The 27,508-nt window shown below is 39.6% G+C and overlaps 2 protein-coding genes across 9 annotated transcripts in view; both read right to left on the bottom strand.

The window, feature by feature from the left end:
• Positions 1-5,527: 5,527 nt before the first annotated feature.
• Positions 5,528-27,508, bottom strand: part of clcn2a (chloride channel, voltage-sensitive 2a) — a 165,603-nt gene continuing 143,622 nt past the window's right edge. For 4 of the 7 annotated variants that reach the window (XM_087238592.1, XM_087238591.1, XM_087238590.1 and 1 more), the window contains 5 exons: positions 27,403-27,449; positions 15,332-15,370; positions 11,777-11,881; positions 7,108-7,194; positions 5,528-7,029 (listed from right to left, as the gene is read on the bottom strand). In XM_087238592.1, the coding sequence (XP_087094718.1) occupies positions 6,586-7,029; positions 7,108-7,194; positions 11,777-11,881; positions 15,332-15,370; positions 27,403-27,449 (722 nt within the window). In that variant the 3' untranslated portion in view covers positions 5,528-6,585. Of the gene's footprint in view, positions 7,030-7,107; positions 7,195-11,776; positions 11,882-15,331; positions 15,371-16,056; positions 16,123-27,402; positions 27,450-27,508 lie in introns of all 7 variants that reach the window. The other 3 variants (XM_087238588.1, XM_087238593.1, NM_001328709.1) reach the window with 2 other exon arrangements.
• On the bottom strand, positions 16,600-25,382 carry LOC147837059 (uncharacterized). 2 transcript variants are annotated; one of them, XM_087240638.1, is made up of 2 exons: positions 25,300-25,382; positions 16,600-25,253 (listed from the first exon to the last, which is right to left on the bottom strand). In XM_087240638.1, the coding sequence occupies exon 2, from the start codon at positions 24,576-24,578 to the stop codon at positions 18,480-18,482; it is 6,099 nt and encodes a 2,032-aa protein (XP_087096764.1). In that variant the 5' UTR covers positions 24,579-25,253; positions 25,300-25,382; the 3' UTR covers positions 16,600-18,479. The 2 variants fall into 2 exon arrangements, with proteins under 2 accessions (XP_087096764.1, XP_087096765.1); XM_087240639.1 differs by having other exon boundaries at positions 16,600-25,087; positions 25,169-25,382.

Below are 27,508 nucleotides of genomic sequence, written 5' to 3' on the forward strand. Positions count from 1 at the left end.
ATATCGCACATTAAGTTTTGCTTGCAAAACAACTGAAAATGTGCTAGATATAATAGTTGTTAATTCAGAATTGTAGTATTATTAAGTCCTATAAAGTTTTTTAACTGTCGAATGACAAGATATAGTGGGTCTCTGTCATCTTAAATGTGCGTGTTCATGATTCTTAAGAGGCATGGATTTGGACAGTAGGGGACGAACTGTTTTTCAAACATATTATGCTAACCTGTTAGCATTTAGGCAGATCACCTACTGCACTTTAAAGTTATCAACTTAGAATTGTGAGACATGAAACAAAAATTGTGAGAAAGTCTATACATTCATAAATGTGGAAAAATAAAGCTCACATTTTTGAGGAAAAAAGTAAAAAATGTGAGATGTAAACCCAGAGATCACTCTCAGTTCTTCTGAATACAGTTGTGAATAATATTGCAATTTTGACACTTTTTCCTTCTGAGAATTGCAAAACATCTTTTAATTTCTAGTTATAAACTGAGAAAAGCAAGTTAAGCTCAGAATTTCAAGCCAATAATATATGTAAAAATAAAGCTGCAAATCCCCCCCCCAAAAAAAAAAACCTAAAATAAAATAAAAATATAACCTGTTACTCTAAATTTTGAGATAAATTGATACTTTAATTCTCAGATTTCTGAGATATTTATATCTATAGTAAGTTTATAAATTCAAATCTAAACTTTATTCATGCCATTTTGAAATTCCTGAAACGAACTTGCATGATGTAGAATCAGATTTGCAAGAAATAAAGACAGAATTGGCAGAACTGGAAGAAAGTCTGTAACAGCAGGAAATAAAGTCAAGGAATAAATTGGAAAAATGGAAAAGCAGGAAAGTCTATACATTTTTTAATTCTTAAAAAAATACAATAACAATTCTCAGAATAAATGTAGCTTTCATTGAAAATTTTTATAGTTAAAAACTTATAACACATTTATGTCATTTTTACTTATTTTAGGGTGCTTTCACACCTAGACTTTTGTTTCAGAACCTGGCGCATTTCCCCAGTTAGCACAGTTCATTTGGCATATGTAAATCCAGCATTCACACTCATATCCGCAACAAAACAATTGGCCTGAGATTGCCTGAATGGAACTCTGGAGCAGATTGAGTGTATACTCTCATAAATAAAGGTATGCGAGCTGTCACTGGGGTGGCACCTTTTCAAAAGGTACACATTTGTACTTAAAGGGTCCATATTGGTATCTAAAAAGTATATATTAGTACCAACAAATTTTAAGATACTAATATGTACCTTTGAAGTATTAATATGGACCTTTAAAGTACAAATTTGTACCTTTTGAAAAGGTAGCACCCCAGTGACAGCTTGCGTACCTTTATTTCTGAGAGTGTAGTAAGAAAGCAATACGATCAGAACCAGACTATATCACAGCGTATTATGGATATATATGGCTATATGAAGAGAGAATATTGAGTAGGGTGGGATGTCATCATACCTACAAATAAATGTGCATCTAATGTTAAATACGAAAGTGAAAGCATGTTAACCATTAACAAGAGCTGTTTATGTGTAAAGAAAATTGTGAACAGCAGTCTTAGTTTATTTGTTATTTCTCTCTATAATGTAAAGCCTATAATGCAGAAACCAACTGCTATGTATGAAAAAAGTTTTACCTCTGATTTATATTTGGTGATGATGTCTGTGGGTGTCACCATTCAAAATGAAAGCACAGCTTTTCGCTTATAATGCCTTATCGCTGATAGTCATAAATTATGCGTGACAGATGAAAAACCATGAAACTCTGACCAATGTGAAGAGAGTTTACTCGCACGTGACTTGTTTTAGCTCTTTTGGTTTATTTAGACACTTTGCCGGGTAAAAGTGAACAGCACCAAAAACAAAGTGCAACATTGTAACAATTTTAACCCTGTTTCGGAACAAAAGAATCGGTCCCCAGGTGTGAAAGCACCCTTAATAAGTGCATCAGGTTTAAGTTATTCACATTTTAACCTTGATGTTTTAAGTCGGATTACTAATGTAAGTTGAAATGACTTGTAGTTAACTTGATTAAACTTAAAAAATTAAGGCAATAACAATTTCCAAGTGTTTTGAAGAAAAAAGGGAACAGTTTTCGATAAAATCTAATTTGCAAATGTGAGAAAGAAAAGTAACTCTCAGAAAAACCAGACAAACTGAATTGCAAAACAGATACTCAGAATTTCTTCTAATTCTGACTTTTTCTTAGAACTAAAATCTCACAACTTTCGAAAAACTGGGATAAAAAGTCACAATTATCCATTTTATTTATTATTAATATTTTAATCCTGCTGCGAAACCTGGCTTCCATTGAGATGTGCTATAAGCATGTGCAAAAAGTACACTGGATTTCTCAATCCAACATTAAATAAATCCGGCCTTTAAAAGAAACAAAAGGCCACACATCAGAAAATCTGATGAAGAAACACACACATGAAATAGGGAGACTTTGTAAACAGCTGTATTTAGGCCAGCTGGAAAGCAATGCAATGCGCATTGTTTATGCGCGTGTGTAAGCATGCAAATGATCACATCGGGGTTCATGCATATAATGAAGAATTTAAGAGACTTGGTTTCTCCACTTGGAGTCTCTCTGGGTATTTCGAGCTTGTAGGGAAGATGCTTCAATACATTTTAAATGGCCAGGCAGCAATGCTTTCAGCACACTGATCCTGATCTGCGCATGCTTAACGTGCCTACATATTGTGGGATATCATTACTTGTAATTACACCATCCGACACCATCCGAACCGTGTGCTCAACGATGCTTTGTTTAAGGAGGGTTTTTTTTTTTTCCAGAAGCTGTCTGTGTGGAAAACAGTTGTGTATTGCTGTGTTTTCTTTGAATGATAATTACAATGTGCTTCAAAACTACCCTGGTTATAAACTCCCCTGTGAATCACTGTTGGTTTTGATGGGAGGAGTGGGGTAAGATGTGCCGCCCACTTAGTAAAGCTGAAAATTCTACACCATGGACATATATTTAATAAAAGTCTATCCTACACAGCCTCTGATTTTTAACATATGTACATTACTTGGTGCATGTTAAAGGGATAGTCAAAAATGATAATTCTATTATCATTTACTCACTGTCAAGTTTTAAGAATACGAGTTACTCATGTTGAATATAAACAAAGATAGTTTAAAGACTGTGGGACAATCATACATTGTTGGTTCTCCCATTGACTTCCATATGAAGAAATATACTGAAAGTTAAGGATGGTCAGACTGATCAGCCACAGATCGTATCGAAGACGTATCGTAGGGTGATATCAGATTTTTTCAGTTTGGGTTATCCCTGTAAAATCTTTCTTTTTGAATGTCAGTATTTTTACATAAACAAAATAGATGTTTGCTGTTTGTTTTAACAACTTAAACTAACTGGCCACTTTATTAGGTACACCTTACTAGTACCTGGTTGGACAACATTTTGCCTTCAGAACTGCCTTAATCCTTTCCGACATAGATTTAACAAGATACTGGAAATATTCCTCAGAGATTTTGGTCCATATTGAACTTCACACAGTTGCTGCAGATTTGTTGGCTGCACATCCATAATCTGAATCTCTCGCTCCATCACATCCCAAAGGTGCTCTATTAGATTGATGTCTGGTGACTGTGGAGGCCATTTGAGTACAGTGAACTCATTGTCATGTTCAAAAAACCAGTCTGAGATGATTCGTGCTATATGACATGGCACGTCATCCTGCCGGAGGTAGTCCAGAAGAGGATAGACATGGTCAGCGACAACTACTTACGTAGGCTGTGGCGTTGACATGATGCTCAATAGGCCCAAAATGTGCCAAGAAAATATCCCCCACACCATTACATCACCACCACCAGCCTGAACCATTGATACAAGGCAGGATGGATTCATGCTTTCATGTTGTTGATGCCAAAGTCTGACCCTACCATCCGAATGTTGCATCAGAAATGGAGACTCATCAGACCAGGCAACATTTTTTTCAATCTTCTGTTGTCCAATTTTGGTGAGCCTTTTCGAAGTGTAGCATCAGTTTCCTGTTCTTAGCCGACAGGAGAGGCACCCGATGTGGTGTTCTGCTGCTGTAGCCCATCCGCCTCAAGGTTCGTGTTGTGCGTTCAGAGATGCTTTTTTTGATACCTCGGTTGTAACGAGTGGTTATTTGAGTTACTGTTGCCTTTCAACTACTGTTGCAGCTCCAACTAGTCTGGACATTCTACTCTGACCTCTGGCATCAACAAGGCATTTGCACCCACAGAACTACCCAGGATATTTTCTCTTTTTTGGACCATTCTCTGTAAACCCTAGGGATGGTTGTGTGAAAATCCCAGTAGATTGGCAGCTTCTGACATAATTAGACAAGCCTGTCTGGCACCAACAACCAAGCCACGTTCAAAGTAACTTTAAATCACCTTTCTTCTCCATTCTGATGCAAGTTTAAACTGCAGCAGATTGTCTTGACCATGTCTACAGGCCTAAATGCATTTGCAAATGAGTTATTGCCATTTGATTGGCTGATTAGAAATTTGCATTAACGAGCAGTTGGACAGGTGTACCTAATGAAGTGGCATATGAGTGTATTTAAAATGAGCTAAAACTACTAAAGTTATTGAGTTTTTTAGGGGGGACATCTTAATTGTTTTATGTTCAATCCACCTGAATTTGTAAAAACCAATGAGTTAACTTCATTCCTTCATGTTATCCCAACATAATTCGATTATGTAGAGCCCAGCATCTCATAGTAGATTTATTAACAATATAACAAAAAAATTGTTTTATTGTCAGCATTTGAAACAAAGCATGAAACATTAAACAAAGTCAATAATGGGTAAAGCATAATGTAATGATTAATCTAACTATGAATGAGAAATGGATATGTTGTTTTCCCCATCATTTTAGCTTTGTGTTTTTATCAGGTGCTTCAGGGTAAAATGTGCCGGTGGCTAAAATTGAGGATGAGCTAGCATCAAAATGCAGGAAAAAACAAATACTGTGACAAAATGTAAAAACATGCTTTCCTTCATGCATATTTACTAAATATTTCCAAAGGGTTTATGAAAATGTGAATATTGCACAGCAAAATAGGCCTTTAAAAATGATACTCTCTTTCATGAAATTAAATAAAAAGTGTAAAGGTCCCCAAACAGTTCTTATTTTCTTTAAATGATGATGCATTTTACCGCTAAAATGAGGTAAGTTGTTTCATTAGACATTAGGTTTTTGTAAGAAATCATATTTTTATGCCACTATATTCTAAAAAAATAATTGTTTACCTGATTACTTTTCCTCATACTCATTTACTTGATTACACAACTCAAGTAAACATCGGCACAGTTTATCCCACTCTCCCATGCCATCTCCTGCCTTTCCACAACCCTCTTTCCAATGTCCTTCCCATCCTTTGCTCAATTTGCATTAAGTTCTTGTTCTCTGTCCTCTTTTGCCCACCCGCTCCCTTTCTTCCCCCAGCTCTCTCGCTCCATGTTTCCTTGCAGTGTGGGTTATTAAGAGCTATATTTAGAACAAAATTGTAGTTTGGCTCTCAGAGACAATTTTATTTGGATTTAAAGTGTCGGCACCAGATGGGTGCGTTGGCTAGGTGCAGCTGAGTCACTCACACACACACACTTCTTCTCTTACACACTCTGTCGCTTGCGCAAAGATGAAGTACACAAACAGGCTGTAAAGCCACAAATCAACGGACAAACACTGTGTGTTTATGATGAAAACCCTTATGAGCCCGCTGTGACATCATTGAATATAAACTTTTTTAAATGAATCTCACCAAAAAAAATCAACGGAAATTAACAATGAAGCTACGAACTGACAAACAAACATGAAGATGGATCTTTACAACAAACACAAACAAATGTGAAATAAAACCATAAATCAGCTAACCAACTCGGTTTATGATAAAATTTTACACTCAAAAATGAGCAGGCCATGACGAGAAACTAACCTTTCAATGCCATCGACTATTATCAGTGAACCACGAAGCCACAAGTCGACAAACAAACTGTGTTTATGATGAAAACCTGAAGGATGAAAATGATTGCTCATTGCCTTTGGTGACATGAACGTTCACAAACATAAATCAACAATCACACAGAAATAAAGCCACTGATCAAAACCTGCACTCAAAAAAAAAAAAATCCACGCCATGACGTTATTAAAGTAATTAATTTCAATGAATGTCAACAAAGATTTACGCATCCTGAAGCCACAAGTAAACAAAAAAACAACAGAGTTGTGTATGATGAAAACTGAAATGCTGAATAATGATCGCTCTTGAGCCATCAACGCTCAATGAAACCTCTCAAATAAATGATGAAAGCACGCATACAATTGTACGATCATTCTGAAATCGTATCCGAAGCTCAAATAGCAGTGTGTATCTATGAAATCCCACGCATACAAACACACACGGCGTGTCTTGTGTGAAGGCAGGACCAGCGATTGGGGTTGCTTTGATTAGTACGGAGCAGAAAGTGTGCTTCACTGCTAAAAGACTTCCTCCAGGTTCTCCTCAACCGGACTCTACAATCCAGCTTATGGTGTGAATGGAGTGAGTGTTACCATCGTTCAGCAGCTGTCATTCGGGCTGACCATCTGACGGCGAGGGGTTTCCATCACCCACCACCACAGTAGATTCTGGGCAGTGTTCACCAACAGATTCTGACTCTTCCACCTCTGGACAGTCACATGGGAGCTGCGACAGAGGCTCATCTTGGGGTGAGGTGTCAGCGTAGGGCAGCTCTGATTGGTCATCTGTGTGTAATGGGCTGTTCTGACTGGAAAGCTCTGTGCACTCAGTTTCGTTCACCAGGCTGCCCTCGGATGGCTGCTCCGTTTGGTCATCAAGGTCGGGGAGGTTTATCTCCCGTGGCAAAGATAGGCTCTTGTGGCGACTCCAGAGCTTGTGGAGCTCAGTGACCTCCGAGACGCTGCTGCTGTTGCCACTGTCCCGGAAACTAGCCAGCGGAGGACGCACCTTTACACCAGTTACGGTTACTGAGCCCTCAATGGCCTTACGTAGCTAGAAACAAACACAACCTGTTGGTAAGATGTTTTTCAATCATAATGAAGAGCTTGTTTAATGAATACAGTCACGCACCTCTTTCAAAGAGACGACTCCTACTAGACGTCCGGTGCTGGTGACATAGGCATGATCCAGGCCAAGAAGTGAAAAAATGGTGTGTGTCTGAAATGCACAAATATATGAATACAGTATACCGATGAAAGTATTGTGATGAAAATGTTTTTTTGTTTATATTACTCTGTGATATTTTCCATATAAGACAGCTTTCAGGATTGCTAAAACACAAAATTTTTAATGAAATAAGTTGGGCAAACATATATAGTGGTCTCTCCTTATTCACAGGGGTTACGTTTAAAAAATAACCTGCAACAGGTGAAATCTGCAAAGTAGTCCACTTTATTTTTTACAATTATTACAGATGTTTTAAAGGGCACCTATGATGAAAATCATCTTTTGTAATCTATTTGGAAAGAACTGTGTGTAGGTATAGTGTGTCCACCGTCATATTGGAGTGAAAGAAACACAATAAGTCTCTTTTTTAGAACTTCCAGACGTTAAGTAGGATCCAAATCCCTCCAATTTTGAGGCCGACCGCTAAGTGACGTAGGACACATTTTCCCAGCCAAGCAGCTGATTCCAGCTGTCCCTACATGCATCGTAGAGCGTTTCTAGGACAAACCTTTCTCACATAGGGTGCTTGTTAAAGGTCTCACTTGGCTGGATGTACATAACTGAGTAAAAATGGGGATGTGCAACCCCCCGCCAGGTTAAATAGTTTGTGGCAGTCATCTCCATCCCAATTACCAGGCAGCTGTATACTCCACCTCTCGTTCACTCACTGGATAAACGGAGAGGCTTTCAGCATTTCCAAAAAATGGCCTCTCTTCTTCCCTGGCTGTCAGAGCCCTAAATGCCATCAAACAGCTCAAAGCACATCAAGCTGATCTAATAGAGGGGATGGGGAGACAAACTGGATTCCCTGAATCAGCATTGTTGGAGGAGATCTGGGTCATTGCAGACCTTAACCTATTTCCAGAGCTGTGGCCACAGCATGGGCTTAGCTGTGGTAGGTGAAATAGCCCTGTATCTTGGTTTGTCAGGCTTATCAAATAAAGAGAAGATAGGTTTCTCAGGTGCCCCAGTCAAGCCAAAAGCCTTTGTTGGGGTTGTAGTGTCAAATATGCACCAGTGGTGTAAATGTGAGGGTCTCTTCCTCAACATCCTTGGACTACATGCCCCAGGTTCCCTTTTGCATACAGAGGGGGTACTCAAGGCACAATAACCCTTGCCCCCCAGACTCAGCAGACCATGTAGACTGAAGCACACATAAAAAAAAAACTTTATAAATTTTGGATGACTGGGTGACTTTGCAAATAGGGCTGCCCTCTGAACAGACTTTACATGTAAGAGACTTTGCTCATTGGGTTTTGTCCACAGTAAGATGGAGTTATTATCTAAAGTTTGAATTTAAATTGCTTGTGTAGGATAGTGTCAACAGCAGAGAAGGGGATTCAGCTCAATCTTTAAATAACCTTTTTATTGAGCAAAAGTAAAATGTGCATTGTGCCATTGGAGGACAGCCATAACAGCTTTAACTCCCAGTACCTTTTCATCCACCCGCAACCTGGCTCTTTCCCACATGTTCAGCTTAGCAATTCAATACAATACCACAACAGCTCATTAATAAACTAAAGCTATAGGGCCTTACACCTCAGTCTGCAACTAGATCCTGCACTTTCTAACTACCATACTGAGCATAGGTGCCCTACAAGGTTGTGTGCTCAGCCCACTGCTCTTCACATTGCTGACCCATGGCTGCACTTGCTAGATCAGTTCCGACCACATCATTACATATGCTGATGACAGAATGGTGGTAGGTCTCATCAGCAACACTGATGAAGTGCATAAATAAAAAGAAAGTGGCCCAACTGGCTGAATGGTGTGGTACTAACAACCTGTCTCTCTTTGTGAGAAAGACGCAGGTTGTCGTGATGGTCTTTAGAAGAAACCGTGCTGACCAGCCCCCACTGACCATCGACAGCTCGACTGTGGTTAGTGGTCAGCTGCACTAAATTCCTGGGGGTGCACAGATGATCTCACCTGGACCTCCAACACTATGTTACTTTCCAAGATGGCACAGCAACACCTACATTTTTACGACAGCTGAAAAGGGCAAATCTTCCTCCACCCTTTCTCACCACCTTGTGCAAGGGAACCACTGACAGTGTGCTGAACAGCAGCTTCTCAGTCCGACAAGGGATTTGCAATGCTGCTGACCGCAAGTCCATCCTGCAGACAATGAAGACAGCTGAGATGATCATTGGTGCCCCTCTAGCCTCACGACATTTTCCTTTCATGATGCTCCAGCAAAGCTGACAGGAAAAACTCCAACCATCCCTTCAACAGTCTCTTCCAGCTCTTGCCACCAGGAATAAAGTTCTGGAGTTTTAGGGCATACTCACACTATGTACAGTTGTCTTGAACCGGGCCAAAGCACGCTTGTCCCCCTTCCCTTCTCCCCGGACGGCCCGCACTCTCATTACATTCAGCCCTGGGCACGCTTACATCATCAATGATGCGCTGGTCAGAAGTGCTCTCGCTCAGCACAGTGGAGATTTCTTTAGATATATCGCTTTAGTCTTTTGATATGCGGTGACACACAGTCAAATTTTTCGCCGAACAGATCTGCAACTTTTGACGCTCATAAGCAATCATAAAGTCCTCATGCTGCAGAATTAGGTGGTTTGCTGAAGGTGCACAGCTGTCGTGCAGTGAGGGGTTTGCGTCTTTAATAAACTACGACAGTTTGCGTTCATTGAACAGTAAGAATGATTAATAAATCCATATTAAACAGTCACTCCTCTTTTTCAGTCTCAAGCTTTGGCACGTTTTGCACTCACACACAAGGGTACCCGGCCAAAGCCCTAGTGAACCATGCTCTGGCACACCTCTTACAACCGGGCCAGGGCCGGCCAAGTGAACCGTGTCTGAGCCCGATTCAGAGCACTCACACTTCTCAAACGATCCGGGAAACGGGCCTGGGCACATTCAGATAGCATATTGTGAGTGGGCCCTACTCAACATCTTCCACCCATAAGCTATTAAATCCCTCAATTTCAGTTACCTTCCCCCCTTTAAAATCTTATCCACAACCCAGCTCTCCAAAATATGATCCCTTCTTCTCCCCACCAAACCCCACGCACCACATGGAAATCTCAAAAATTATGCAATTCTGAGTGTGGCCTAGCCCCTGCTGACCCTTCTGCTGACCACCAAAACAGATAAAGTGTTGCTCAGAAGAACTTACACTCAGAGTACGGTCCACATTAATGTGCAGTGCGTGAACAGGACATAAGGACTCGGTATGCCTCCTCTCAAGATATTGCTTGGAACCTCACTACCTGTTCACTACCTGCCCGAAATCCCACTCTCAACCTGGGGGATAGTTTTTATACCTAGGCCATCCTACCATCGAGGATGGTGAGGACAGAAGAACTTGAGGACTGGGTGGAGAAATGCATCCACTATGCCTGGTGAGCTCTCCATGCACCTCTGAAAAGAAGGGGAGGGAAGGCGATCATGTCTGGATCAAGGTTTGAGGTTGCAGACACCCTCGAGGGATCATTCAGAACTCTCCTTGGTGCATGACAGCTCACACTCTGATGATGCAATGGACGTCTGTCAACTGGAGGCATCGAATGATAACTTGGCCATCACAGAGGATGAACCGGTACACTCATTGCCTGGACAGGATTTGCTGTGTAAGAGTGGAAGATCCACCGCAAAGTTACCAGGTGGATTACCCCCCACTATAATCCTCAGATTTCCCTGAGTGCGTGCTGCATTTTCAGGGAGCAGCTGAGGGGCTCATGTTTTGGAGAGCATGAGCTGCGATCTTAGTGCACCACAGACTTGCCAATGCAGTGTGGAGATTAACTCGCGAGCACTGTGTCTTCATGCTGGACCCCTAGACATGAGATACAGGGATTGAAACCCCTTTATCCAGAAACTTAGAGTCAGTACAATGTCTTTAAAAAGACACACTCGCTCCAAATGATTCTATTAGTGAAAACTGCTCTTTTACAAGACTTATAGGTCTTTTATGTTGAACACGTTAAAGGCAGAGTGCTGTGATGATGTGTTGGGCCAAAACCTCAGAGATATATATATATATATAAATATATATATATATATATATATATATATATATATATATATATATATATATATATATATATATATATATATATATATATATATATATACAGTATATATTTTAGCATTTTAGCCATTGCCCATCATTCCAAAGAGGGTTTTTGGTTAAATTACAAAGATAATGTGTGTGGCTATCAAAAGAATAAGATATTTTCTTATTCATCAACATTAAATACTTTTTCTAAGCTTTTAAATGTATTGAAAAAGTTGACAGTTAACTGTTTAGTTCTTTTTTAAAGATCTGCAGGATGATGTGAACTCCTTGGTTGCCCTAAATCAGGGGTGTCCAAACTCAGTCCTGGAGGGTCGGTGTCCTGCACAGTTTAGCTTCAACTTCCTTTTTCATACATGCCAAGAAGTCATACAAGTCCCAGAAAAACCTTGATTAACTGGTTCAGGTGTGTTTAATTGGGGTTGGAACTAAAATATGCGGGCCCTCCAGGACCGAGTTTGGACACCCCTGCCCTAAATCACATCAACTTTGCAGAGATTCAAACTTAGCAGATATGACTCTTGGTAGAGTTTTCACCTTATGTAATGATGTCCGTTCCACTAGCTGAAAGGGAGCGGGGTCTATTTTACAGTTGTTAAAATTGACAGCTTCATCCAACTGTTGTTCCTCCCACTCGGCAATCTGAAATACAAATAAACATTTAAAAAGGTTTAACTTAAAAGATTAGCATTGAATTTATTCAATATTAACCAAAGATATCCAGTGATCGTTTAATCACCCTTATGTAGTAAAAACCTGTTTGACTTTTTTTCTTTAGTCGAAGAGTTAACTTATAAATATATTTATATAAGAATACTGAATGCCCTTTTATTTACAACAGTGAGCAGTGACCTCAGCTACGATTTTGTGAATAATGTTCTAAATTTCAGTCTGTTTTTTAACAACTATTAGCATATGAGTATATATAAGTCCTGCTGATTTAGGAACAGATTAAATGATGACAGACGCTTAATTTTTGGGTTAACTATCCCTTTAAAAGTTCCAGAATTAGCTTTATTTCACACTGTCCTAACCAAGTGATTAAAAATATCTCTAGGATAAGCAACATGGCATTTTGGCAGTCACTTCGTGTCTATTTCTGTGGCTCTGCTCACAGCGCTCACTGGACTGTAATCCTGCTCTACATAACTCTGCATTAAATATAAAAAAAATCTGATTGACTCTGATAGTATTTGACAGTGACTGTAGACAGAAAATTACTTTTAACTGGCAACTTGCTGCATGAAAGCACAAGATATATTGAATACTACAGATAAAATCACATAGGCACACAATCAAGGTTATAAATTATCTTATTTGATTAAAAGCATAAAAAGAAGCAAAATCTCTGTTTTGCATATTGGCTCAAAGACATTTTGGTGTCTGCATCCAATTAAATTTACAAATGTGAAATCAATAGTGCACTCATTGCAAGTAAAGTGCACTTTAATGTTTAAAAAATACAATAATAAATAATCTACCATCATCAATCACCAACAGACTAACAAGCAAAACAACATATTATTCTGATCTGTACTTTCTGAAATGCTTATAACAACCAACTATGATATTAAATGTTTTTATATTTTGAATTATTATAACATTTTTGCGTAATGCTTTGGTGGATAGAAATAATAATTTATGACAATAATGTAGTACTTTAGAGCTGTACTGTGATTGTATATTGTGATTACATGATGCTCATGGTTCTGAGCCAAATAATGAGAAAGAACTAAATCTCCTACCACAGCTTTGCTGATGACACTCAGATCTACTTGGCCATCTACTTAGCCTTACTGCCTAATGACTTCAGCCCCATTGACACCCTCTGCCAATGCATTAATGAAATTACCAGTTAGATGTGCCAAAACCTTCTTCAGTTAAACAAAGAGAAATCTGAACTTATTGCAACAGAAATGAGGTTCTCAATGTGAATGCGTACCTTGGCTCTAGGGGTAAAACTTGGGCTGGGGGATAAAATCGGTATCCATATTTAAGGACCGAACAGACACCATTGTCAATATCGATAAAAAAGTTTGGTATGTAGTTTCAGTATAAAGGTTTTATTAATATGTGGCTGCTGAGCACTTGCCTTGGAAGCAATGCCAATTAACTTAGGGTGTAAGTATGTCATTTCCAATAGAGGCACGTACAAGCGGTGCACACATACACATATGACGCACGCACATTTTCCAGCCGAATCTAGTTTAAACATCTGAACTTTTCAGAATTGAGCAAATGAACTGCAATTTATGTAAGTAGAACTAACCAATCTGCTTCACACTTTGTATGGAATATACACATTTCTGTAATAATGGCAGACTAATTACCTCAGACAAACACAGCGTATCCAAACACTGCAGTGCTTTTTTAATGTTTACTTCATAAACTTGTATCGGAGCTGCAGCTAAGACTTGTCCGTTTTTCATCCTCTGAGAAAGCGATTAATGGTCACTGAGTTATGAAAGACGCCAGGGCAGCACGAGCGCAAAGCTCATGGCCAAGGAAACCATGCACTTGCGTTTGTCACTTCAGGTCAGAATAACAACACATGCGAATGAGTGTTATATAGCAGCAGTGAGGAGACTGTAAATAAAATAGCATGTAAGGATGTCGCCAGAGTGGCTTTTTGATTTCTTTTCTTGTGCATCCCAGCCACTAGCTCCCAATCTGAAAGAATTTTTAGCACAGGGGGTTATATAGTCATTCAACTTCACAATTTGTAGTGTTGCAATAAGTATATAATAGTTCCTTTACTTTAAAGCTCAGATTTGATTATCATAATTTGTGTTGTTGACAGAGTTCTATGAAAAGGGCACATCTTAAAGTTTACTTGATTGTTCAGCATTTGTAACATTTTATTTAGCAAGTTTAAAAGTCTCTTTAACACTTATGTTTATTTTGTTATAAAGAGATCAGATATTTTTCTTTCTTTTTTTTTTACAAATAAAAATATTTGTCTCAGTAATGTTGGTAAATTAAAATAAAGTGGTTAAAAAGATCCTAATATTCCTAAATAGATTGTTAAAAAAACTTTCAATAATTATCGATATCGATTGATATGAAACATAATATCCTGATAAATTCTTTTTTGCAATATCACCCAGTCTTAGGTCAAACAACATAAAATAAGGTTAAGCATTTTTGTGTCATTCTGGAGTCAGATCTGAGTTTTAGTAGTCATGTCAAAGCAGTAAGTAAATCAGCATACTATCATCTCAAAAACATTGCAAGAATTAGATGCTTTGTATCCAGTGAGGACTTGAGGACAGAGAGAAACTTGTTCATGCTTTTATCAGCAGCAGGGTGGATTACTGTAACGGCCTCCTCACTGGCCTTCAAAAAAGACAGTCAGACAGTTGCAGCTCATCCAGAACTCTGCTGCCAGGATTCTGACCAGAACCAGAAAATCGGAGCACATCAAATCTGTCCTCAGGTCTTTACATTGGCGCCCAGTTACATACAGAATGAATTTTAAAGTGTTATTACTTATCTATAAATCACTAAATGGCCTAGGACCTCAATACATTACAGATATGCTCACTGAATACAAGCCTTTAGAAATTCCAAGAGTTCAGTCAAAGCAGGGTGAATCTGCCTTCAGCTACTATGCCCCTCGCTGCTGGAATCAGCTTCCAGAAATGATCAGATGTGCTCCAAGATATGTTTCAACACACTTTAATATCTGTTTCTAATCATTTTTATTCTTGTTTTACTATAATGTCTCTTTTTTTCCTGGTTATGTAAAGCACTTTGAATTACCATTGTGTATGAAATGTGCTATATAGGTAAACTTGCCTTGCCAACGATTTTGTTTACAATACAATATGTTTTGGAATTTAAACTATTCCTACCCTTAAATAAATTTTTTGTGGATGTCTTCTGTAAATTAAAAAAAAAAAAAAAAAAAAACACAACATAATAAAAATCTGGCAAAAAAAAGTTAATGTCTAAATTGAAACATCAGATCAGAATTATTCATTCTAAAACTTGCCTCAGTTACAATAAAACAATAAAATACCTCAGTATACATGACTCACTTCATTCATGACACAGTAACAATATGATAAAGGACAAATACAGTATAAATACCTCTGCTGTTGACATGTCATCTTCAACATCAGCTGTATCCTGAAAACATCAAGTGGAGAATTAGACACAAAACACACACACGTCTTTCACATGTTTGTTTTTTTCTCTCATAAACAACCATGCAGTTCACTCAGTTCACAAGACAAGCTCCACATACTAATTTAATCTACCGAAGCGGCTCAAGCTTTACTAAACATTAGCAAGCTTAAGCAATACATTTAACGCAGCCCATGGGAGGGTGAGGTAGATTGGATGCCATTACGAAGGCAATAAAGAACTAAGACAGGGAATAGCTTTTTGAGAGCTTCTTAATTTGATCGGAGAGTTTGAAAATTGGACTTGAATCAACTTTGTGAAGCTTTGTTCAATACAAATAGGTCCAACCACAGCATCTCCTGACATCCGTTGGCTGGTTTGTGCGAACGGACGGGGCTCCCGAATCTCCAAAACCACAATAACCAAACCATGCGTCACACAAACGCACGCATTCCCATGAGGTACAAATGTAAGCTTCATAACATGGCATGAATCATCTCGTGAGTCAGCTTGTTCCCTGTTCCCTAGAGGGGAAGCACTAAGCTGGCGGAGAGTATCAATTGAGCACACAGGCAGAACGCAATAAGGCCTCTTGAGTTGGAAAGGCCGTATTGCCTGTGCCACTGCTGCCCCCGATGAAATGTGTTTGTGGGCGAGAGAGGAACGAGTCCCTGCGGCTGCGTTCTTACCGCCATGGGTATCTTCACGCGCTTGGGCCTCCTGCTCCTCTTAGGAGCCATGGGGCCAGCATTGCTCTTCCAGATAGAACAGACAGAAAAGGGACTGTTAATGCAACTCTAACGCAGCACTCCCCGAACAGCTGCACCTTCAACATTCACTATTATCAAGGGACATTGTTTGAGCCACAGGTCCTCCAGTGAGAATAGCAGAAAGGGGAGTAGGACAAATAAATATACAGCAGCCGAAATCCCATGTTAATGCCAGGCTGAAAGGACGCTCACTTTGCGCTGGTCAACAGATGTCGCTAGATAAGAGAAGTCCTGCAGGAGACTATTTGATCATTAGGGGGAAACTCAGAAACAGATTCATTTGCTTTTCAAATCTGGTGCCAAATTTTTTAAAAAAAATCTTAAGAATAAATTTTCCAAAAATGTTTTTCAGCTTGTGGTATTTCCACTGATGAATTGTAGATCTGGTTCAAACATATATCTATTGCTGTGATCAGATGCTTTCTTTAATCCAGCAATAATTTTTTATAATTTTTTGTCATTAAAAGGGCATATTGACATATTCTTTAAAATGTTACTCCTAGCAGCATGGATGCTGTCTGGATGTTTGTTATTAGTAAGTAATAAGAAACTCTTTTCATTTCATGCTGTTAAATCTTAAAATGTGTCATCACTTTAGACATTAAGCTAGAGAATCATTCAAATACTATCTCTAAAGTGATGTTTGGTTAAAGTAGCAACAGTTTCTGCTGTTCTGACATCAGCTGCAGATGTAAATGAATGGGGGAAGAAAGTAGTTCCTTGAACAAAAGGGTTTTTGAGACTCTCTGTGTTTGATTTTCTTTTTTTATACACGATTATGCTACCAAACTGTTGTATAAGCGCAATATTACATTTGTAGCAGTGCAATATGGCTGTACATCGTCACTGGTGAGACACCAAAATTAGAAACAATCTTTATTGTGAGCATTAACCTACACTCAAAAATGACTTTTGCTGCTCATTCAAACTACTCATTTAAAATTGAAACAACACAACTCTTAAGTCTTTTGGGGGGACAACTTAATTTTTTTTTGTTCAGTCCACTTAAACTTGCTAAAAACGATTAAGCTAACCTGAATGACATGAATGCATTGTGTGGAACACAGCGTATTTGGACAGTGTAAATGCATTAGCTTCTTTCTTCAGAATGTTTGTTTGTTTCTGGCCTCTAATTTGTACTTAATTTTGATAAAAAAATTCTAAATATGAGCAAAGCAGGAAAAATTAGAATTACTGCAGCACAAACAGTTAACAAAAAGACATGAAATCTGCTTTTAATTGAAATGTCTGCACCTGTATTTCACAAAAGTTCTGAAAATTACTCATAACAAGTGCTAAAATTGACTGGAGAGTAAAAAAAAAAATCTTGGCTCAAAGCAGTGCTTAAAAATGACTTATCATACGGTACATCCCAGTCATAGTTTAAGTGAAGTTTAGGAGTAAATCCTACTGTAAGTGTCAGTTTTAGAGGTTTGATATAGGAATGGACATAGGCATGGACCAATCATTGAGTAGATTTCTTCCCAGCAGACACACAACATCAATAGATGTTACTATGAGGTTAGATTTAGGTCGCCAGCATCTAAGGACAATAGCTACAATTCCATCAACCTATTTTTAGGCGCATTTAGGATAAATGATGGATATTGCGACTTCCTGATGCCTCCTATAAGTCGCTCGAGAGGCAGTGAGGGTCCTTTATATTTGTGACGCGCTGGTGGCTTTAGACAGAGACACTGAGCCCAAGATGTTATATGGAAAACTTTATGTAACTTGAAGCATGAAAAAACAATACAGCAATTTGTGTCTTTGAATACCTTGTATGGTGCCGATTATTGCGTTGGTGTGATGATTGTTGCGTGTGCCGTTGTGATACAGTTTTGCGTTGCTTGGTTTGCGTTGCTGTTTGCGTGGCTGTTTGCGCTGCTGTTTGCGTGGCTGTTTGCGCTGCTGTTTGCGTGGCTGTTTGCGGTCAACAAAAAATACGGCTACCCCACTCTCCTTCTCTCCTCATCACCTGTGTGATTGTGCACGCGCTTTATGTTCGAGCAGGTGCCAATTATGCCCACGTGACCAAAACATAAAACGTCACTGTGAAACCCAAACCAATCAGTATCAAATAAACATTATAATTAAATGAAAAGTAATATGGCTCCTATACACCAGCCCCTAATTATTAGATCACCACATAATAATTATCCAAAATTACAGATAGGAGACATAAATCAAACACACAAAAGTTCAACTGTAAAGTCCAACAGTAAAATGTCCATACTTTTCTTCTTTGTGTCCTAATGGCAAAATCCACAAAAAAGCAAAAAAAATAATCCACAAAAGGAATTATCAAAAAAAAAAGAAAATAATTTAACTGTAGTTCATATTTAATCAAACTCAGCCTCCTGCAGCAAACAGACCTTGGTAATAGGTCTTTCCAAACAGCTGGTTTTTGTTTTAATCCGTACTTGACGGACAAATCCTCTTCGGTCTGGGAAGGTTTGGATCACTCGACCTGTTGGCCAAGAATTTCTAGGAGCTGTGCTGTCCATAATGATCACAAGATCTCCCACAACGAGGTTCCTCTTAACTCCAATCCATCTCTGACGCTCCTGTAGCTGAGGTAAGTATTCCTTAACCCATCTCTTCCAGAATAGATCGGACATGTATTGTACCTGTTTCCACCTCCTAAGTGCATACATGTCTGTCGGTTGGAACAACCCTGGGGGTAAGGATGGTGAAGTCTTTAACTGCAACAAGTGGTTTGGGGTTAGTGCTTCCAGGTCATTTGGATCCATGGAAGCCTTGGTGATTGGACGGCTGTTGATGATGGCTTCAATCTCACAGAGCACTGTGTGAAGACCTTCTTCATCCAGGTTTTGCACCTTAAACATTGAATTAAGGACTTTACGCACTGATCTTATTAACCTCTCCCATGATCCTCCATGATGAGAGCCAGCCGGTGGGTTAAAACTCCATCTGATTCCCTTCTGCAGCAAAAGATCATTGATCTGCCCCTGGTTCCACTGTTTAATGGCAGCTTTCAACTCACGTTCTGCACCTACAAAATTAGTTCCGTTATCTGAACGGATCTCTCGCACCTGTCCCCTTCTGGAAATGAAACGCCTGAGTGCATTAATGAATGAGTCTGTATCCAATGATGGAGCAACCTCAAGGTGTACAGCTCTGATGGCAAGACAGGTAAATATAACCCCATACCGCTTTACCATGCTCCTTCGGCTCTTAACCTCAAAAGGTCCAAAATAGTCCACTCCCACTCGAGTAAATGGTGGTTCATCTGGGACTATTCTTTCGTGTGGCAAGTCTGCCATTTGCTGGTAAACTGGCAGAGCATTTAGACGGCGACAGACGATGCATTTGGACAGTACTTTCCTTATGGCTACACTGACACCAGTTATCCAGTACTTCTCCCTCAATTTGGACAGCATATGGTTCCGTCCACCATGCCCCACTTCCTGATGGATATGTCTCAGCAAGAGTTCTGAAATGTGAAGATCTTTTGTTAATATTATAGGGTGTTTAACTTCCACAGGCATAGCCAACCTACAGAGACGACCACCAACTCTCAGGATTCCATCTTGCAGCTGTGGACAGAGTTTATGGAGGTGACTGGATATTTTAATATGTTGCCCTTTCTCCAGACTGGCTAGCTCTTCAGGAAATCTCTGTCCCTGACAGAATTTAATGATGGCAAGCTCAGCCCGGTCCAAGTCCTCCACTGTAAGTTTACTGCTTGTCCTTTTAAAATAATCAATCTCCTCTGCCACGGAGGAGCTCTGCTGTGCATTGTTGCCAGACTGTACAACGGTCTGATGAAAGTGCCTTGTTTCCTTTAAACAAGACATGAGCCAGTCCTTGATCCTCAAGAACCATGCTACAGATTTCTTAAGGCGTGTCCAGGAAGAAAAATACTTGATCAGGTAAGTGACTGGATCTTCTTTGAGTTGTGTAACGTTTGTTGCAGCAACATTTTTGACCTCGGGGTCTTCAGATGAAAGGTAGTTGACGTCCTCCTTGTTTACAGGCCACTCACTCTCCGGATGTAAAAGAAAGTGAGGCCCTGACACCCATGTAGTGTTTTGAATAAACACATCCACCTTAACACCTCTAGATGCCATATCAGCTGGATTGCTTGCAGTGTCCACATACCTCCACTGCTCAGGACTGGAAACTTTCAGGATTTGAGAGACCCGATTAGAAACGAAAACTTTGAATCGTGAGGTTTCATTTCGGATGTATTTGAGCACAGATGTACTGTCCGTCCAAAACACAGAATCCAAAAGATCCATATGCATCTCTTTCCTCCAAAGAATGTCCATGCGACTGGCCATGGTAGCAGCAATAAGCTCCATTCTAGGGATGGTTACGGATTTTAACGGAGCCACTCTTGCCTTCCCCATGATGAAAGCACTGTGCATTACTGAATGCTGGTTCTTCAGCAACAGGTAAGACACTGTTCCATACCCATCCTGACTGGCATCACTGAAATGGTGTAACTGGGCTGTAACAACATCTCCAAAGCATGATGGTTTCACACATCGGTCCACCTTAAACACATCCAACAAATGCAGCTGCTGCAGCCATTTCAGCCAATCCTTTGACACGGACTCCGGCACAGTGTCATCCCAGCCAATTTCTCTCCTGCACAAATCTCTCAGAATTTTCTTTGCTGTTAAAATGACAGGGCTTAGCATTCCCAAAGGGTCATAAATTGAACTGATAGTAGAGAGAATTCCTCTTCTGGTGAGTGGTCTATCCTTTAGTACAATCTTGAACTTAAAACAGTCTGATTTTATGCACCATTCCAAACCCAGCACTCTCTCCACAGGTAATGAATCCAACTCCATGTTTAACCCTTCCATGCCTCTTGCTCTGTGACTTTCAGGGATAGCTTCCAATACACCAGGCCTGTTGGTTATCCATTTTGTGAGGGAAAACCCACCCCTGGCACACAGAGAAACCAGCTCCTGGTAAAGTGACACTGCTTCCTTCTCTGTAACAACTGACACAAGGCAGTCATCTATATAAAAAGAGTTCGATAATTTGTCTACAGCATTCTCACTGTAGTGACATCCATAATCCTCTGCACACCTTCTGAGGGCATAATTGGCACAACTAGGTGATGATGCTGCCCCAAACAAATGCACCTTCATACGGTATTCAACAGGTTGTTGTTCCACATCTCCATTAGGCCACCAAAGAAACCTAAGCAGGTCTGAGTAATCCGAAGAGACCCGTACCTGGTAAAACATGGATTCAACATCAGCCATGATTACTACTGGTTCCTTTCTAAAACGAGTCATGACTCCTATCAAAGAACTCGTAAGATCTGGGCCCTGTAAGAGCTGAGCATTCAACGATGTTCCTTGATAACTCGCTGCACAGTCAAACACAACTCTCATCTTTCCCTTGGTGGGATGAAACACTCCATGGTGTGGTATATACCATACCTTTCCATCACTGCGGTCTAGTTCCTCTACAGGCACCTTCTCAGCATAATCTTTAAGAAGCAGATCATTCATAAAGTTGTTATATTCAGCATGAAATAATGAATCTTTCTGAAACCTCCTTTTCAGATGATGCAAACGCTGTTCGACAATGTTCTTGTTTTTTGGCATGCTGACGTCAATGCTCCTTAATGGTAATGCAACTTGGTAGTGCCCATTCACATGTTTTACTGAATTACTCACTAGTTCTAGGAATTTTTGATCTTCTCTTGACATACCAGCATAATCATCGAGACTGTTTTCAGGGAAGTCAGTTTTAAACTGTTGGTGCCAAATCTCATCCAGATTTACAGCTGACACTCTATTAACCATTACCAGGGGCTGTTTCCAGTTAACCCTTTCTCCACTGTCTCCCATCAGTGGTCCATTAACAGTCCAGCCCAACATGGTTCTAATGGCATATGGTCCATCATTTACACTGCATACCACTTGTAATGGTTCCAGTGCTTTAGGGACATTGGTTCCTATCAGGAGTTCTATTTCGGAATCGATCTGAGGTAAATGAATGTGTTTTAAGTAAGACCATCTTTTAATATCCCTATTAGTTGGAATATTTCCTCGGTGCACTGGCATGGACTCTTGTGTATAAACTTTTGGCAGCTCAAGAAAACGATCTCCTTCCAGAGCTGCAACCTCCAAACCAGATATAATGTTGCTACTCACAACCTTCTCCTGCCCCATGGTTCGTAGAAGAATACGCCCCTTCCTTCCTGTAAGGTGAAGCTTGTGCATCAAGTTCTCTGTACAAAACACTGCAGTGCTCCCTTGGTCCAAAAATGCATAGGTATTAATAATTTTGCTTCCTTTATTAGATTTTACCTGAACCGGTACTATGGGTAGCTTGCAGTCCTCATCTCCAGCCCCTGTAAGACCACTTGACACCAGCATGTTGTCAACAGGCACCACTGTGTTCCTCTCAGTCTGCTCAGTAACATGTGCAGGTTCCCTATGAAGTACTGTAGGATGCTTAAGGTTACACTTTGAACAGGAAATCCTTTTACGGCAATTTTTACTGATGTGTCCTCCTGTACACAAACAGCCAAAACATATACCATTTTCCCTCAAGAAGCCTATCTTCTTCTCGTGTACCATCTTCCCCAGCTGTACACACATATCTAGGGTGTGTCCTCCTCCACAGCACATACACACTTTCTTATCTGTTGTTATAATTTCCTTCCTTTTCTTTTCAGACTGACATTTACTTTCCACAGCGCCCACACTGGTCGCAAAGCTGATTCCTTTGTTTCCTGATCGATATTGTGACTTAAGTTTGTTCATTCCTTTATTTCCACTTACTGATGTAGTGTCTTGTATGTTGCCAAACACCGGATCTGTGAGTATTTTCACTTGCTTCTCAATGAAATCAGCAATGTCTTTGAACTTAACTCTCTGGTTATTTCTTTCCTGCAGCTCACAAACCTGGCTCCTCCATCGATCTCTGAGTTTATATGGAAGTTTTTTAATAATACACAACATATTAAAAGGCATGTCTAAGTCATGAAGATACTGCACATCCTCCATTGCATTACAACAGCCTCTGAGAAAGAAACTGAAATCCTGCAGAGCCTTCACATCCTCGGTTTTAATTGGAGACCATAAAAGGGCTTTGTCCATATAAGCAGAGGCCACTTTCTGTTCGTCCCCAAACTGTTCCTTCAACAAAGTTTTTGCTTTCAAATATCCTCGATCTGGATTCATATAATGACAGCTCCCCACAAGTGCTTTAGCATGGCCCCTTGTATATTGCTCCAAGAAATACAAACGGTCACAGTTGTCATTTATATTTTTCTCAATACCATTCTCAAAAGCTCTAATAAAAGAGTGGTATTTCAGTGGGTCACCATCAAATATGGGTATTTCTCTTTTTGGTAAAGCTGAAAGCCCCTGTTGCTGCATCAACAGTGTTGTTACCTCGTTCTGTTTCTTCATGAGACCAAGAACACAATTTTTGGTTTCCGAATCCATGAAAATATCTGTATTGAAATCATGTGGTCCTTTTGAATCTTGCATGTCGAAAGAATTCAGGTGGTTTTGCGAAAATGGTGGGTCAATGATGTTTGATGGAGTTATATTGTCCAACACTGGAGTAAGCTTGACTTTGGGTTTAGCTCCTAAATTTCTCTCCTTATTTGAATCTGATGGAATAAATTCACCTGCATCAACATTGAGTGGTTGTTTAGACTGTTTTGCCACATAAGAGTTCATCCCATCTGAAACATTTGATGTCAGTATCACGCTTGTTGTTGTACTGTGTGTTTTGAGAACCTCAAGTTTTGCCTGTTCTCCTGCAATTTCAGCATCCAGTTGCAATCTTTCTTTCCTTTTACGCAACTTTTCCTCCTCTTCTTCCAGTGCATGTCTTTCTTCTAATAATTTTTTCTTCATGGCTAAAGCAGCCAACTCAGCTTGGGCTTTTAAACGTGCAGATGAGGTTGAAGAATGTTTTGACAGTGATGATTTGTTACAGCTTATGTTTGAGACACTATCACGTGGATTAATTTCATCCTCATTTTCAACTTCATTTGATTTTGCAGAAATCACATTTTCGTTCATTTCTGTTGCATTCTGTGAAACACCCTGGGTTTGCTCAGTTTCACTGATCCATTGCTCAGTTTGGTTTTGAAACACACTGCTGTAATTCATTATGCTTAAAACCCATTCCTTTTGTTTAAGAAATTCATCCTCAGGAAGTAATGGCATAAGTTCATCATGTGCATTAACAGCACTCTCACACATTGTGTTTAAAGTCATTAAACATTGCTTTATTTGAAGGATGTTTGCCTTTTGTTTCATATATTCTTTCATTTTTGGTATCAACCCTTTGATTTTATCAACAGCACGTTTACGTTCACATTGCAATCTCTCAATTTTATTCAGCAAGGCCTTTTGAGTGAGTTTGCTTTCCCTTTTCTTTCCCATCTCTTCAACCGAGCACGGGGTACCACCAGTTTGACTCATAGTGACTCTTTTGATTCAGTGTTCAGTGAATCACAACATCCAAACACAATGCAACGTTTGAACACGCTCAAACGATTCGATTCAATTCAACAGCAGTTCATTTTCCTTCCAAACAACATCACGGCATCACACAAACAAGCCGCAAAGTGCAGACTTCCTACAGACACCAAAGTAAGTCGCGCGACCTCGCGCATCCGATTTGCATTCCAAACAACTTTAACATGCACCAATGCCAACCAGATTCCTCATCCACACATATATCCACAGATAAACTTATCTGTCCTATGAAAACGAACACATGACGTGGCCCATTTGGTTTGCAATCGCATCACTTACTTGGCGTCTTCCTGATTCGTCTGTGCGCTGATTTTGCGAGCGATGATTTTCCTGATAAGATGCCGTTTTTTGTTGACAAAATATTGCGACTTCCTGATGCCTCCTATAAGTCGCTCGAGAGGCAGTGAGGGTCCTTTATATTTGTGACGCGCTGGTGGCTTTAGACAGAGACACTGAGCCCAAGATGTTATATGGAAAACTTTATGTAACTTGAAGCATGAAAAAACAATACAGCAATTTGTGTCTTTGAATACCTTGTATGGTGCCGATTATTGCGTTGGTGTGATGATTGTTGCGTGTGCCGTTGTGATACAGTTTTGCGTTGCTTGGTTTGCGTTGCTGTTTGCGTGGCTGTTTGCGCTGCTGTTTGCGTGGCTGTTTGCGCTGCTGTTTGCGTGGCTGTTTGCGGTCAACAAAAAATACGGCTACCCCACTCTCCTTCTCTCCTCATCACCTGTGTGATTGTGCACGCGCTTTATGTTCGAGCAGGTGCCAATTATGCCCACGTGACCAAAACATAAAACGTCACTGTGAAACCCAAACCAATCAGTATCAAATAAACATTATAATTAAATGAAAAGTAATATGGCTCCTATAATGGATGAAAAAGCGAAGGTGTGCATTCATTTAAAAAATGCGCTTAAAAAAACATATGCGCATAACCGAGTGGGATAAACTTTTTATTAGATAAGATAAGATGCAGATGAACTACAATGGAAACACTTTTACTGAACAAATTCAAGTATGAATTTTTTGTTATGAGATCATGTGATGATAAAAATGTGTGTGAATGGATAAACTAGCAGGCTGAGCAGATTGTAAAGCATTTGAAATGTTGTTTTGGTCACTCTAAAACGCCATAACCGTTTTAGTATTAGTGTTATTATATTATTAATTATCTCCAGAATCAAGAGCGTCAACTGCCACTGCACCTTTACTGCGTGTCAGGGTTGCCTTCTGAGGCACAAGTCATTTATTAAATAAAGAAAAGACTGAAGCAGCTTCTCCTAACACAGCAAATTCCTTTTATACTGTTCATATTTGGTGCCAGTTTATCAGAAAGTGACGGTTTTGCCCTCTTTGACTTGTTGGATGGAATCGCTGCTTTATTTGCATATTTATATATTTTATGCGCTAATCCAGTTATGCGCATAAAGTTAATTTGCATTTTTGTTGCCAATACCGATGTGAAATGACGTTGATATTTTCTTGATTTTGGGTTGTGTTGGAAAGTGACCAAAATCCAATGCCGAGCTAACATCTTCAACCAACGTCATATTGACGTCAAGTACTGACATTTATTCATCAGGTATGACAACCAAAATCCAACATCTGAAAGATGTCATAGTAGTAACCTTCACACCACATCAAGCTATAACATCATTAGATATTATTGGAAAGTAACCAAAATGCAACATCTGTCAATGTCCAACGTCAGGTTCTGAGATCAACCCAATTTTCATTCACAAACAAAATGCAACGTCGCACGACGTTGAGGTACAATGTCAATCTAAAATCTGCTGACATCCTGTGCCTGCTGGGTTGATTTTAGTATATTTTTAGCCATAATCATTTGTCAGCAACTTGTGGTTGGTCACTCCACCACTAAAAGCACTTTGTTTTAAAAGGTTCAAGTAAGACATGATGGGAAACGAGTTCTTGTTTCCCTTTTCCAGTATCAAGTGTATATTCTGTTATTCCCTAGTACCAAATATGTGTTGAATGTAAACTCTTAGGAAGACTTTTGACTAATAATTATTCTGAAAATATTCTCGAAAAAAGAAATCTTCTCGTTGATTGATCCATGCCTATGTTGTCATCCAAAATCCCATTTGTGACACTTCACTTTGTCAATTGGTGAAGTTTTTCCTCTTGCCACTGTTGCCACTGGCTTGCTTGGATTGGTACTTGTGGAGTTGCGCATAGATTTGCTTTTCAGTGTTTCAACTTTTAGCAGTGAAATTTAAACCACACTGAACTGAACTTCAACTCTGAAATCTAGACTTTACTAGAACCATGTTAAGCTGCTTTGACACAATCTACATTGTAAATGCGCTATAGAAATAAACATGAATTGCATTGAAATCACCTCTGAAACTGACACATAAAAAGTCAATTTTAAACAAGCAAGTAACTTTGAGTCAAGATAGTCTTTCTCTCTAGTCAATTTGTAGCTCTGTTCTGATGAGTAATTCTCTGAAGCTTGATAAAAATATGGGCCCAGATTCAAATCTGTCAAAACTGCTCAAACAGCAGACAACCAAAAAGAATGAAGTCTGAACAAAGCCTAAAGACGAGCACTGAAACATCAAAAAACTCGTTCAAACAAGACGTTCAAGATAACTGTGAGGCTGTTTTCTTTTTTTTTTTTGTTCAAGAGATTGTTCCTCTTATGTCTCTCATTCCATATTCAATCTCTGGACACCTGTTCAATCAACAGCTACATAAGTGCTGCATTTCACCCGCGATCCCTAGAGAGCCATCATACCTCCACTAGCTCCTTCACAGGTTCCCCGCAGGAGAGGTTTGGAGAGCCTGCAGAAGAGGAGTGATTAGATTAGCACAAGATGGGTCCGTACCAGGGGGTCGCAGAC

Source organism: Danio rerio, chromosome 2, assembly GCF_052040795.2.
Source record: "Danio rerio strain M-AB ecotype USA chromosome 2, GRCz13ab, whole genome shotgun sequence".
NCBI lineage: Eukaryota > Metazoa > Chordata > Actinopteri > Cypriniformes > Danionidae > Danio > Danio rerio.

What these genes read in the sequence shown, in the direction of transcription:
- LOC147837059 (XM_087240638.1), bottom strand. Translation starts at nt 24,578, where the DNA reads ATGAGTCAAACTGGTGGTACCCCGTGCTCGGTTGAAGAGATGGGAAAG.